Raw genomic sequence first — 14,410 nt, 5'->3', positions numbered from 1 at the left:
CCAATGCTGTAAAAGAAAAAACTTCTGCTTACCACAATTGGCTTAAGACGAAAATTCCAGCTGCTCTCTGTCTACCCTGCAGCCTGCAATAGTTGTAAAAGAATGATCACCAAGTCAGACTTTGAAAGATCCAAATACTGCAAACTTGCCTCCTGCCCAAACAGTAATCGCTCTTTCGCTTCCTTGCAAAGGCCATTATGTGCAACTTCTGCCCACCCAGGTTTCCACCACTCTCAAATCCAAATTGAACTATAGTTACCTCACTTAAAGACAAGGCTAACTTACTGGCATTACTCGTCTTCCAATTCCTGCATTGATGACCTGGGCAAATTTCCCTCCACTCCACCAAGAATGGTTCCCTTCAGGTCACCTATACTCTTGCGACAAAACAAAATTGGCATCTACCCCACAACAAGGAAACAGATTCCGCATCCAGCCCATCTCAAAGAAAAGTAATGAAAGTCAACCAACAAACTACTGTCCAATTGCTCTCACTTCTATTCTCTCAAAATTTATGGAAAGGTCATCAACAACCACCTCTTGAACTGTCTAGAGACATACAACTAATCAGTGACCAGCAACATGAATACTGCCAGTCAGGATCTACAGCTGATCTTGCTTTCACCACCCACCTATGGACTCAAGCTATGGAGAAATTTGAAGAAACTCACATGGTCACCCTCGACATTTCAAGGCAAGGGCATTTGATCAGGCAGGGACCTACTCACCAAACTGTCATCCTATGGTCTGCTGTCCCCACTCTGCAACTGGATCACCAACTTTCTCACTGGTCGCTCACTATGTGTCATGGTGGACGGCTTACTCTCCTTAGATTTCCTTACAATGCAGGAGTACCCCAAGGTTCTGTTCTTTCACCCCCCCCTCTCTCTTCCTCTTGTATATAAACAACCGGCTCTCACAGACTTCCATCCTATCCATGGCTTTGCTGACGACGGTACACTCCATTCTGCCTTTGTATTTGACAAACCTGTTAGTTCTCAAGCATTAGAATCCACAAGATCTCCAACAACCAGGGACCTGAACTCAGATCTCCTAGCTATATCCCAGTGGGGAAAGGACAACCTAGTAAACTTCAATGCCACCAAAATTCAGTTCCGTCTGATCTCCCTCAAGAAAGAGCTTGCATCCCTCTCCCTTACCCTCACTAATACTAGGATATCATCCATACACATTCTGATTTCTCTTCTTGGACTGACTTGCATTTTCGATGTTTCCTGGCACAACCATGTTTCAACGACAGCTTCTGCAGCCATCAAAAAAACAGCTACCAACACTATATATAGCCAACATAGAAGAAGGCAATATGGCTAATTAATGATGCCTCACTCACAGATACACTTTAATCCCTCTCTCCCTCTCATATATGTTCAGTTTCTGTCTTGTGCCTCTTCTACAGATACTTTCACAGACAATGGTCTGCTGAATTGGCGATTATTATTCCTCCATTCTTCTCCAAAATCATTAAAACAAGCGCCACTGTTATTAACCAATACCCTTTTACAATCCATCTTAAAACTTGATTCAAAATTAATAACGGAAAAAACTCACGTACAAAGATTATTTAATAGTATAATTTTCGCCTGTGTGTCACAGACATCTTCGGTATACGTATTAAGCTCAAATTAAACAATAACTGAAAATTAAAATTAAACAATTCCAAAAAGCGCCACCTAAGTAGCTAGTATAAGATAACTAAAAAGGTCAATAAATTTCCTAAAAAAAAAAAAAAAATCAATACAATAAAAAGTTAGGAAAGATTAGCTGATTTGTAAAGTACTATCTCCCATAAAGGGGATAGACATAAGCCATTGGATCTGTTTAAGTTAGGAGAATGAAGTAGAGTTTCACATGTTTCTTTATAAAGGCGTTCCATGAGGAACTGACTTTTGTGAAGAACTCTTGTCTTTCTCCAATGAACTCTATGTCTAGTGAAGATGGCATGTTCTGCAAGTCCAGACTTTTCAGGTTTAAAGTATTCAATATAAGATTGGTGTTCTTCTAGCAGAATAGAGGCAGATCTTCCTGTTTGTCCGAAATAAGATAATCCACAAGAGCACGGAATCTGGTAGACACCTGGATGATTAAGATGTGGAAGCTTGTCCTTAGGAGAAGTGAGAAAGGTGGAGATTTTTCTAAACGGTCGAAAGGCAACAAAAATATTCAGTGGTTTTAAAACTTTTGCTATACGTTCACTGATGCCTTGTACATAAGGGATAGGAATGCGCATTATTTTTTCTTCTGTGTTTGAAGAGGGAGACATATTAAAACTACTCAAAGTTCTTTTAATGAAGCAATTCTTATAACCATTAGATAGAAAGAAAGAAGTTATATATTGTAGTTCTTTCTGTAAAATATCGTCTGAAGAACAAAAGGAGTGGGCCTGATGAACCAGTGTTTTTATAGTTCCTGCCTTTTGACTGGGATGGTGATGAGATTCCGCATGGTTATAATGGCCTGTATGAGTCTTCTTTCTATAAACTGAGAAATGTAGGTTACCATCTGATTGGCAAAGAATTAGAAGATCTAAAAAGGCTAACTACTTATTTGATTCTACTTCTAGGGTAAACTTGATCCTAAGATGAAATGTGTTTAACTTAGTGAGAAATTGTTGAAGTTCATCCGAAGAGCCATTCCATACAGCAAAAATGTCATCGACATATCTGAACTGATAAGTAGGTCTGGGAGAAATGTTGTCAATGATACGTTGTTCAAAATGTTCCATAAAGAAATTGGAGATAGCAGGAGAAAGAGGATTGCCCATTGCTGTTCCTTCAATTTGTTGATACAACTTATTTTTAAAGGAAAAATAACCAGAATGTATTACAAAATCAAATACGTTTACAATGTCTGAAGGAAATTCCTGTTGTAGTAATTCAATGCTTTCAGAAAGAGGCACATTTGTAAATAAAGAAACAACATCTAAACTGATCATGATATCAGAAACGTCCAAATGAAGATCTGAAATTTTATTTTTGAAATCCAAAGTATTTTTTATATAAGAATCAGTTCTTCTAGTTGAAGAGGAGAGTAAATTTGATAAAAATATTCGATCCTTATCCCAAAAAACAGCCAACAGATTACGTTTTGAATGTGCAAAAATTCTTTTTAATGCCAAGCCTCCTCGTCCTGATCTTTCTTACTCTGAGTTTAAAGCATTGAAATCACTGAAGAATAACAATAATTTAATTATTACGAAAGCTGATAAGGGGAAGGCTGTAGTGATTCAAGATAGGAAGGAATACGAGAGAAAAATGTCTCTTTTACTTCGCGACTGTTTAACTTATAGGCCTCTTACATCAGATCCTACCTGGAGTCAATTGAAGAGACTTAATTCTCTTATAGATAATGTATCTACATGGAATGAAGATCAAAAGAAAAAACTTAAAACCTTCTTCAGTCGTCCACCTAGATTGTATGGTCTTCCAAAAGTTCATAAAGCAGGCATTCCGTTAAGACCAGTCGTAGATTGTATAGGTTGCCCCACTTACAAAATCTCAAAATTTTTATCAAATTTACTTCCTCTTCAACTAGAAGAACTGATACTTATATAAAAAATACTTCGGATTTCAAAAATAAAATTTCAGATCTTCATTTGGACGTTTCTGATATCATGATCAGTTTAGATGTTGTTTCTTTATTGAATCGATATGTCTACTCACGGTATACCTCTTTTAAAACTTATCTTAAAACTCACCAAACCAACTTCACTGCCTCCTCTTTTATTCCATCTACTTCTGTCCTTTGGAACAGTCTTCACCACTCTGCCTTCCCCAAAGATTACAACCCTCAGCTGTTCAAGTGAATTGTGAACACAGACTCCACCTTTTTTCTATTTCTCTTGTCCACACAGAGCACTAGTGTGCTATAGGTCTTGTGTGTGGACCAGATAAAAATTCTTTCAAAAAATAATTACTTCTTAATTTGACATACTGTGAGAAGGTGAGGACTATACATTAGATTAAAGATATCTTAAGTTTCCTTATTCCTTTCCTTTACAGGATTTGGCGGCTACACCTAGTTAGGCTTTTATATAAAGTGAATTCTTTTTATTATTATTATTATATTATTATATAATTATTATTATTATATGACATCTCCAAGGAGACCAAAGACTCATGAAGGGAAGGTAACAACTCTACAACTCTCCATCTTCATCACTTAATTCACCAACTACAATGAACCGCCACTACCATCATCTACTGCCTACCAACTAGTAATTTTTGTCTGTAAATTGATTATGTTCTCAGGGTTGATTTGTCTGTATGTGGAATGAAAAACTTGAGTTTCAAGGAGAAAAAAAACCCTGCTACTTCCATATGAAATTGGCTAACTCACCCTCAATTGAAAAAAAAAAAGGCCTGAGTTCGATTCTCATCATGATAAGAGGGATCATGATGAGAATCGAACTCGGGCCTTTTCCCAGTCAAAGGGCGCAACATACCATTATTCTTCAAATTGCACCACGGAGGAGTTCAGCAATGGGTTGGGTAAAAAATTAGATAATCTGAAAATCCTACTCTAGCATGAAACTTTAAGTCAATTCATGCCCCCAATAATCAGAGTGGTGGTTTCATTTTGGATGATGAAACCATTCATAAATATTCATTCCCATACTAGGATATTAACTCACATATTCAACCTACCTAGCAAAAAATCTTTTAGGAGCTAACCAAGTTCTTTAAGCAAATGCCTGTTAATGTGCTTTGTTTATATCCTCCATTAAAAAACAAATATGGAACAAAATTAAATTAATTTTAGATTTAATTAAGTTAATTGAAAATTGAGTAAATTTTCAATTAAGTAAAAGATTAGTGGTGAGAATCTGTGATAATAAAAAATATTTCCTCCCTTTTCTTAATAAATTAAAATCAAAGCACAGGGTAAACAGTACAACTACTGAAAGTTAGGTTCTTCTGCAGTTTAGAGTTCTTTTTTGAAATAGTTAAACGTATTGCATACAATTATATAATTTTAGACCATTTAAATAGTACTTACTTATTTTTTTAGTTAAATTAGAATACTGTTTTTCAAGTGAATTTAACTTATTTTTTATTTCATTTTTTGAAGCAGAGTCACTTAAGATATCACAAAGTTGCTCACAAACACTTTCTGCATCAGCTAATAAAGGACGCTGATCTTCTAGTTGATCTTCCAGTTCCTTAAATATCATTAAAAAAATAATAATAAATAAACTATTATCTTTTAATAACATCCATTCAAAGAAAAATTTCTTGCAAATTACAAAAAAATTCTAATAATTAGTAATAAAAGAAATATTACTAATGAAGTGAATACCAAAGAAAAATTAGCTTGTATAGTGACGTACTAATCATGAACTTAATGACAGTGAAGAATGCCACCATGCCCATTAGTAGGCACTACATGATTATCAGAATATTACACATTTATACAAATAGATTTTATTCAAATCCCACTCATAAAAGGCTGCAAATATATTATACTTTCTGTCCCTGTACTGCTGGCGAGCTATGAGTTAGATAATTCAGTTCCTTTGTTCTAGAAACCAAACAAGATACTTTATCTATGCATTGACTTTCAAATAAGCAGAGTAGTGGTTTTATGCAACTTCTCCCATGAATTTTATTATACTTCACATGCAAAATCTCATATGATTATTTAATAAATCCCCATAGTTTTGACAATGCTCTACCGTTTACCTTCAGGATATTATTTTTCATCTTCATTATACAAGAATATGCTATAAAAGGGACTATGTTGTGCATATATTCATAAGAGTAAAGTTCGAATGGCTACTGCTAAGAGTACTGGTGTGTTAATGATAAAATTATTATAGAGTAATTGATTAATGCATTACGAAAAATATTTATTATTTGTACAATTTGTGGCTAGGTTTCCTAGCTATTGTCAATAGATGAAAAGCAATAAATACTTAAACTGCAATTATGTGACAATACATGCTAACAACTCCAAGAGGATCTCTCAGTCTACAACTATTAGAATTCAAAGAAATAAATTTAAATAATTACAATATTAAGGAACACAAGAATGAGAAGTGTTACTTGGGATGAATTTCCAAAATTGGGAAAGTTTAAGACTAACATTTTTGTCGAGGTTCAGACTGAGGATGAGTTGCACAACTTTATATAATCTTTCAATGACAAAAAAAATGCCTTTTGTGTAGGATTTAATTTTGTTCCGGTGAATTCTAGGCCTAGTAGCTAAACCAAACTTATCAGACTCAAAGTAAAATACATGCAATGTTCTTCTACACTAATCTGAAGAAAATGAGCCATCTGCTCATAATAACAAAGGCTGCATGAAAAAGGGATTCTGTGAACTCCAAGATAAGAGAAAGGAGGATATCTGTTTTTTGGAGAGTCTAGGAAGGAAGAAACTGGATAGGAAGAAACATGTAAGTCAATCTGGTGAAGGTCCTGCAATTTTCTCTAATAGTCCTTTATCTTATGGAACTTGTTAAGGATTTTACTTGAAGTATATTACTATTATTATTATTCAAGAGTATGATAAGTCAGGTTTAGTTAGCACACCTTATTGACTGGCATAGAATTCATTGGAACAAAACTTAAAATTCTACACAAAAGTTATTTTCTTCAGAGATTATATAAAGTTGTGAAGCTCACATTCAGAGTCCTAACTCAACAAAAACAATTGTCTTGCACTTGCCCAATTTTGGGAAGTCATCCCTAGTAACATTCCTCATTCTGGGATTTCTTAATGTAATTATTTTAATTTCTTTTTATGAATTCTAATTGTCACATTGGAGAAATTGTAAGAATATAACAAAGATATATTTTGCAAAACTCTTCTCCTAGAGAAGAGCTTTTCAAAATGGAACATTATACAGATCAATATATAGCCTACATGTGAGTTTCAAATCAGCAGTTAGAGCTGAAGGAAATACAGGAAGAAAGTCTGATATAAAATCAAGTTTAAGACAAGAGTGTACACTATCTCCACTCTCTTCTATGGATTGCATTATGATAGAATGTAATGTTGACTATTAAATTATTTAAGGAATTTACAACGTATACTGGAATATTAACCCATTTCCTGCCAGATATTTTTTTAATTATTTTCTTGAATGAAGTAATGTTTTTTGCATGTAAACAAACACGGGATATCTAATTTTATAATATAGAAAGTAAAAATATGATTTTTATTTGATTTTAAAAAAATCCCCATTTGGGGATCACGGTAGATGACATGTAAATAATTACATCATTATTTTATAAATGCCATTCAACAACACAGTCTACATGTAACCCGACATCACACTTTACACACTGTTTCCTAACATTTTTCCTACAGCTGCACATTTTCTTTGTTTTCCATCTAATGTTCTCTCTAAATAATGCCCTGCAGGATTTTTTCTCACATCTTCTGGTACACGCTTCTATGAATTCACACTGTAGGATGGCCTTCCATTATTTTGGGGATCAGATTGAGAGTGTATATTCAAGTAGGACCTCGCAACCATTCTTCTGAAATCCAATAGTGGCATTTTTCCATTAGCACTGCAGTATATGACATAAGCATTGACTGCCATATCCACTGCATTAGTGAAAATTGGAAAATACCATTTCTTGCCTCTAATTTTTATTCGATACTTTTGTATATTCCAGTCAAGCTTATCAACACCGCCCATGTACTTATTGTAATTTGCAATAGCACTAGGCTGTGGAATTATTGCTTGTTTCTTCTCGGTTCTAGACCATCTTGACACTCGTCCCAACGGTAGAAATTCCAAAAGATTTGATAAAATTTTAACAGTGTTGTTATCTTTCCACACAAGACCAAATATTTCATTTCTTTTGTCAAATCTATAATCAAAAGACCCACGGACTTCTTTTTTTCATTTCCCCGTCTGTTTTTATCGGGCATTTATTCATCCTATTATATCTCGCTGTTCCTGTCGCAGGTATATTTTTCTCTATTAAATTTTTTATCAAATCAAAACTTGTGAAAAAGTTATCGAAGTAAACGCAGTGTTCTTCTGGTTTCTCTATAGTTGCCACCTTATTCAATATTATCGTCCTACCTAACCCATTCGTATCTGTTTCAGAATTAGTTTGCCTTCATAGATTTCCGCATTATAGCAATAACCGGTCTCTATGCAATACGTAGCCCATTGCTTGAAACCAAAACGAATGGGCTTGCCCCTAATAAATTACTTCAGATAATGGTGACCATAATAATGCACCATTTGTTCATCGATACTAATATTATGGGAAAATATTCCAAATTGCATGAAATTCTTATTCAGCTCATCAACAATTGGTCGAATTTTGAACAATTTGTCCCTGTTTCCATTTATTATTGGTATATCTGTATTGTCACTAAAATGCAGGTTTCTCTTTATTTCAATGTACCGATTTTTCGGCATACATTTTCGTACAATTCCTATATTTATGTCTTCTTCTTCTGACCAATACATTTGCTCTTGGGATAGAGAGTGATATCCAGTTAAAAGTAATATTCCCAAGAATTTCTTGAAGCAGTCTGCAAGAACGTAAATTGGTGACGATTATTTTGAGCTGCATAAGATATACTATGTTGTACGATAGGGTCTACTAGATTATCTGTAAAGAACATTTCAAAAATTTCTACTGGGGTTTTATCTTTTACTCTTCCTATCATGTTTATTTTACGTTGCTTGCATTCTTCTTCACCATCAGTAGAAATATTGAATGATGCTCTTTCTCAATTCCAATCCAATATGGGTTTTTCCTTTTTAGGTTTCTTATTTCTTGGAACTACATTCTCTTCTTTATATCTTGCGCCATGAATTTCTATTGAACCTGGAACGTCATTTGGAACGATATCTTCAAGAATTTGTCATCTATATCTTCCAAATCTGAAACATTATCCACTCTATCCGGTGGTAGTTCCACTATATTAATAGTACCATCAAGGTCTTCATCGTCCCAATATTCTTCAAGTTCTCTTAGCGTTAAAAACTTTTTTCTACTCATGATTATGCTGAAAAATAAATTGAATAACTATAAAAATATTCTTAAGAGTAATAATTGTCATAGAAGTAATAAAAAATCGCAATCTCGGTATTCATAAAATAATATTTGATATAAGTCGAAACGGTAAATCATTTTACATTACATTAGCCGTGGGCCCCACATGGGGATCATCACATTTTTCAGCTTATCAAGTAATGAAATTTGAAACTTGCTCAATTTTTGTACTATATTATTCAGAACACATATGCACATAACCTCCATAATACCTATTATATCTGGACAGTAAAGCAAAAAGATAAACAAAGATTAATAACAGCTGAAATGAAGTTTATGAGAAAAAATGCAAAGTATATTCTATTCAATCACAGAAGAAATTATGAAAGAATTAAATCGGGAATCAGTAATAGAAAATATTTAAAAATATAAACATAAATGGATGAAACACATTGAAAGAATGAAAACAGAAAGATTATGAAAACAAGTCTTAAATTACAATCCATTAAGAAAAAGAAAACCAGGATGTCCTCTAAAGAGATTCAACAATGACTTCTAAGGTTGGAACAAGCCACTCCAGGCCTAAATCCTTGAAAAGCTGAAATATTTTACTTGTTCAATAGGCTCTCCATTGAGAAAACAGGTGAAGGTTTTTATGATCCTACCATTTTAATTGTTTTGGTTTTTTTATTGATGATTTTCATACCAAATTTGTTATAGCTGTTATTCACTTTAGTTAGAGAATCCTGGAGGCTTGTACTGGATTTGTTTAGGAGTTCACCATCATCTGATTAAAGCAAAGAGCAAAGTTTGACATTTCTGATTCTAATACCAAGTTTAACATTGCATTCTTCTTTTTTCTTGTAGATAGGCTTATACGTTGGTAACACATGACTATTAAATTATTTAAGGAATTTACAACGTATACTGGAATATTATTTAAAAGAAACTTTAATAAATAACTCCTATATTAGATTCAACAATGACTTCTAAGTTGGAACAAGCCACTCTAGGCCTAAATCCTTGAAAAGCATGATTATGATGATGATGACAACTGAAATATGTTCTTATATAGCTGAAATATTTTACTTGTTCAATAGGCTCTCCATTGAGAAAACAAGTGAAGGTTTTTATGATTCTACCATATCATGTACCATTTCTGTGCATGAGACCGCCCCAAATTTGGGAAGCATACATCTTGAGAACTTCAGCTCAACAACCAAGACAACCCAATATAGCCTGTTGGGGGGGGGTGTCACCTTTAGGACTCTAGGAACAACAGTAGTTTTCTCTCTTCTGCCTCACTTGCTTTTTGTAGTGCCTGCATGCACGTGTCATAGTTGTATGTTGCCGAAATATAGGAGGTATTTATTAAAGTTTCTTTTAATTAACCCATTAACTTCCATGATCTGATTTGGGGATCAACAATATTTTTTATGTTGGCACCACTAATTTTAAACTTTTTGAATATTTTTAAGGTTATGTGTGTACATCAAAGTCTGCTCTCAATGTATGTAATGAAAGTTTTTAGTTTGATTTAAAATACGTTTAACAAATGATATTGATTCAAAGTTTTGTCTGTAAGTGACACTTTTTTCACATGTGCTTATTCGATAATTGAAAATCTCATATTTTATGTCGAAATAAATCATTAAAATAAAAAAAAGATGACTCATTCATTGAATTCTCACGTGCTATTTTAGCAAACGAAGCGCCATTCTCATGACATTTTATAATTTCAAGTTTCTTCTCTAATGTCAACCACTTGCGTTTTTTTGTTACTCCAACAGTGTCTTCTTTGTTTTGTCCCTTTTCACTCATACTTAAATAATAAAAAAATATTAAATACTAATATTAATGTAAATAATAAAATGCCGCAGGGGGAAAAAAGTGTCTATGTGAGAGCCAATCGAATAACTACTGCATAAACGTGGCTCTCGAATGTCACTTGCGGCACCGGGAGTCACCGGTCAGTGTTGACAATGTTAGTGTAATAATAAAAACTGCGTTAGACCAAAACCCGTGTTGTTCAAACTGCGGTATGCAAGGTATTCCTGTATATTCAATATATATATATATATATATATATATATATATATATATTAGAGGTTACAGGGTCCCCTGAAAGACAGATTTCAAGTGAAGATGACAAATTAAATATGGAAATAGAGAATTGAATAAGCAAAGCTGATATAGTGGGGAGCTAGTTTAATAAATTGATATGGAATAAGAGAGAAATTAGCCATTATGAGAAGTGGTCCTTCCCCACGAAGCATAGCATTACATACAAAAAGATGTGTGCTTTGCATTATGAGGTGCTAAGGCAATTAATGTGAAGTCATTAGCCTCTATATGCAAGTAGCATACACACAAAATTTGTTTGCTTACATATGGATAAAGGGTTAAACAAGAATATAATCTCTTGGCAAGTTTAATTTATTCTAGAATTAATCATACAGAGAGTAGAATAAGATTTTTCATGTTGTAGAATATGATTGTAGAATCAGCTGTCATACTATTCTGCCATACAAAATGTAGCAAATATACACTCATAAAAGTAGTCTGATCTAATTGTATGGTATATGCAATTAACTTCAGTTGTGCCTAAACTTACATTAAGTCTCATAATCTGATCCTCAGCATCAGATCCACCTTCAGAAAGATGATCAAATTTATCACTGATATGCTGCAGTCTATCTTGAAGTCGATTCAAACTTTCCTGGAAATCCTTAACAGCTCCACTTGCTGCATCTAAGCTGGATTCTCTATCACCAAGACGACTCATGAGATCATCCCAATGATGTTTAACTGCATCCATCTGTTCTTTAATTTTCTTTGCTCCAGAGCTATTTGAGTCCAAATTATCAAGAATGGTATGACCTAACTGATTTAATTTATCTAGTTGTGGTTGCTGAGTGGTAAACTCATCTCTTAATACCTGAAATACAAAGCCAAATAAAATGAGAAGTTTAAAAGTGATTTATCACAACAACAAAATAGAAACCACATCCATAAGTACATACTAATTATTTTTTTTAACAGATATCCCATTCAGACAAAGTTGTCCACAAAGAAAATATGTTAAAATAAACATAACCATACTTACATTTAATCTACCACCAATCCATATATCTAGGGCACATATAAAAAATTAACAAAAATCCTAAAGAAATACAACCTCACAATCACTTGCAGGCCATATAAGAAATTGGCATCCTTATCTGCTCTACAAAAGACAAGCCACATCCTCTAAACCTCTCAGGAATTTACCAGGTTCATTGCAGTTGCAAACTGTCCTGCTATGGCCAAACAGCCAACATCTATTCTATCAATGGTCCTAACAGGCACTTAAGCACCCACAACCTTTCCAAGTATTCTTGGACTTCACAACCACAACCATAACTCAACGATAAGGTAGTTAGCCCCATGCCTCCTGGTGTGACCTATGCCTGTAGATGCGCGTGTTCACGGGGCCAGTTTGCCCGTTCTGGGGGAAGAAAAACCCGAGTTTCCAGGTGAAAAAAAACCCCTACTTCCGTATGAAACTGGCTAACTCACTTTCATCGAAAGAGACCAGATAAAGGTTCCTCACGTCACTGATGGGAATCGAACCCAGATCTTTCCAACCAAAGGGCTTTGTCTATACCGACTGAACTACAAAGGCTCACAGCCAACATCAGAATTGCCATATACATGGATAAAATCCAGTTCCACCACTATGGCCACTCAGGACTGTCCATAGTGGTGGAACTGGATTTTATCCACCATTATTTAGATACCTGGTATATGATAAGCTGGAAGAAGGGCACTATACTCCACTGCAGCAAATGGAAATATGAGAGGCTATTCCTGGAATCTGTTTCAGTCTTAAAAAGTTTCCCAAACCTTAACAGGTTTAGTTGCATGAAACTGTCCCAAATTTAGGAAGCATACATCCTCGGAACTTCATCCCAACAACCAAAACCAACAAAATTTTTCAATATATTTCTTCCTAAAAAACCACATAGAAGTGGATCCATGCAGTTCAAACTAACTAACATTCTTCAACAGTTAATTATATATATATATATATATATATATATATATATATATATATATATATAAATATATATATATTTATAAAAATAAATTTAACTGACTAGAACCCGAGAAAGTATAACAAAAATCTTTAATACATCACAACTAGTTTCATCGGTGCTCCGACTTCAGGTGAGAAATACAAAACATAAGATATAAAATAACACGGTAAAAAATGAACTTTCCAGCTTAATAAAAAGCAGAATAGTAACAGTCATATTTGAATAGGTGACCGTGTGCTACCGTTGGCATGAGTAGAATGTGTGCGACAGCTAATTTTTGAGCGCCAGTACTGGATTACTGGCTATGGGAATCGGGCAAATTGTAGCTAAGATTATTGTTTAAATGTGAAGGGTCCAGAACTATTTCTTTTGATTCGATAATTCTTCTTTCGAATTCATCCTTGCAAATATATAAATTAGTAGTGCATTCCCAGTCAACTTGATGTGGCTGTTCTTCAAGGTTAGAGTTTGCCGAGAAAAGGACATGACTTGAAAGGGCGCTAGCTCGTGTTCTATTGTAGGAGATGTCACGTCTATGTTCCTCAAGACGAAGTGAAACAGATTTATCTGTCTGGCCAAAATAAGGTCGACCACAGCCACACAAAACTTTATAAACACCAGGAAAATGCAGATGGTTGTGTTTTGGTTTTGGTCGACTCAGAAAAGAACGAAGTTTTGGCAGCGTAGTATAGTCGGTCTTTATGTTGAATTTTTTCAAAATCTTAGCTAGTTTTGGGGTAAGAGTGCTGATAAAAGGTAACTGTATATGAGTGATAGGGTTGGAGTAATCTTCTTGTCAAGGATGTTGGCATGGTCTCAAATGTTTAGTGATGTTATGAGACGAATATCCATTATTTAAGAAAGTGTTTTTTAGGAAGTTAAGTTCTGTTTGAAGGTCTTCTGTGGAAATGAGACATCTTGCTCGATGGGCGAGGGTGGAGATGATGCCCAGTTTCTGAGGTGGGAAGTGATAAGAAGAACCATGCAAATATCTATCAGTGTGGGTGGTTTTTTGAAAAATTGAAAATTTAAGACAGTCAGGAAATCTACTGATCTTTAGATCCAAGAAGGGGAGAACGCCGTTAATCTCTAGTTCTGATGTGAATTTAATGTTTTGATGTCCATCAGCCCATTTTATATATATATATATATATATATATATATATATATATATATATATATATATATATATATATATATAAAACTTGAAAAAGATAAACTTAAATGAAAAAAGGCCGTCTCGGACACAACTCCATCTACTGAATTAGTCATTAACTTGATGCCATAAATTTTGGGAGAAAGACAAGAAGATATTTTAGACAAAGTCTTATTCTATAAAGT

The 14,410-nt window shown here is 34.1% G+C and overlaps 1 protein-coding gene across 1 annotated transcript in view; it reads right to left on the bottom strand.

The window, feature by feature from the left end:
* The window catches only part of shot (dystonin-like protein short stop), a 1,304,552-nt gene that overhangs the window by 650,897 nt on the left and 639,245 nt on the right, over positions 1-14,410 (bottom strand). The window contains exons 45-46 of the mRNA XM_090402172.1: positions 11,605-11,928; positions 5,017-5,179 (exon numbers count right to left, since the gene is read on the bottom strand). Of these exons, the coding sequence (XP_090258298.1) occupies positions 5,017-5,179; positions 11,605-11,928 (487 nt within the window). The remainder of the gene's footprint in view (positions 1-5,016; positions 5,180-11,604; positions 11,929-14,410) is intronic.

This window comes from Typopeltis vanoorti, chromosome 12 (assembly GCF_054136105.1).
Source record: "Typopeltis vanoorti isolate ZY-2024b chromosome 12, IOZ_Tvanoo_1.0, whole genome shotgun sequence".
Taxonomy (NCBI): Eukaryota; Metazoa; Arthropoda; class Arachnida; order Uropygi; family Thelyphonidae; genus Typopeltis; species Typopeltis vanoorti.
This window is presented reverse-complemented; position numbering and strand designations above follow the sequence as displayed.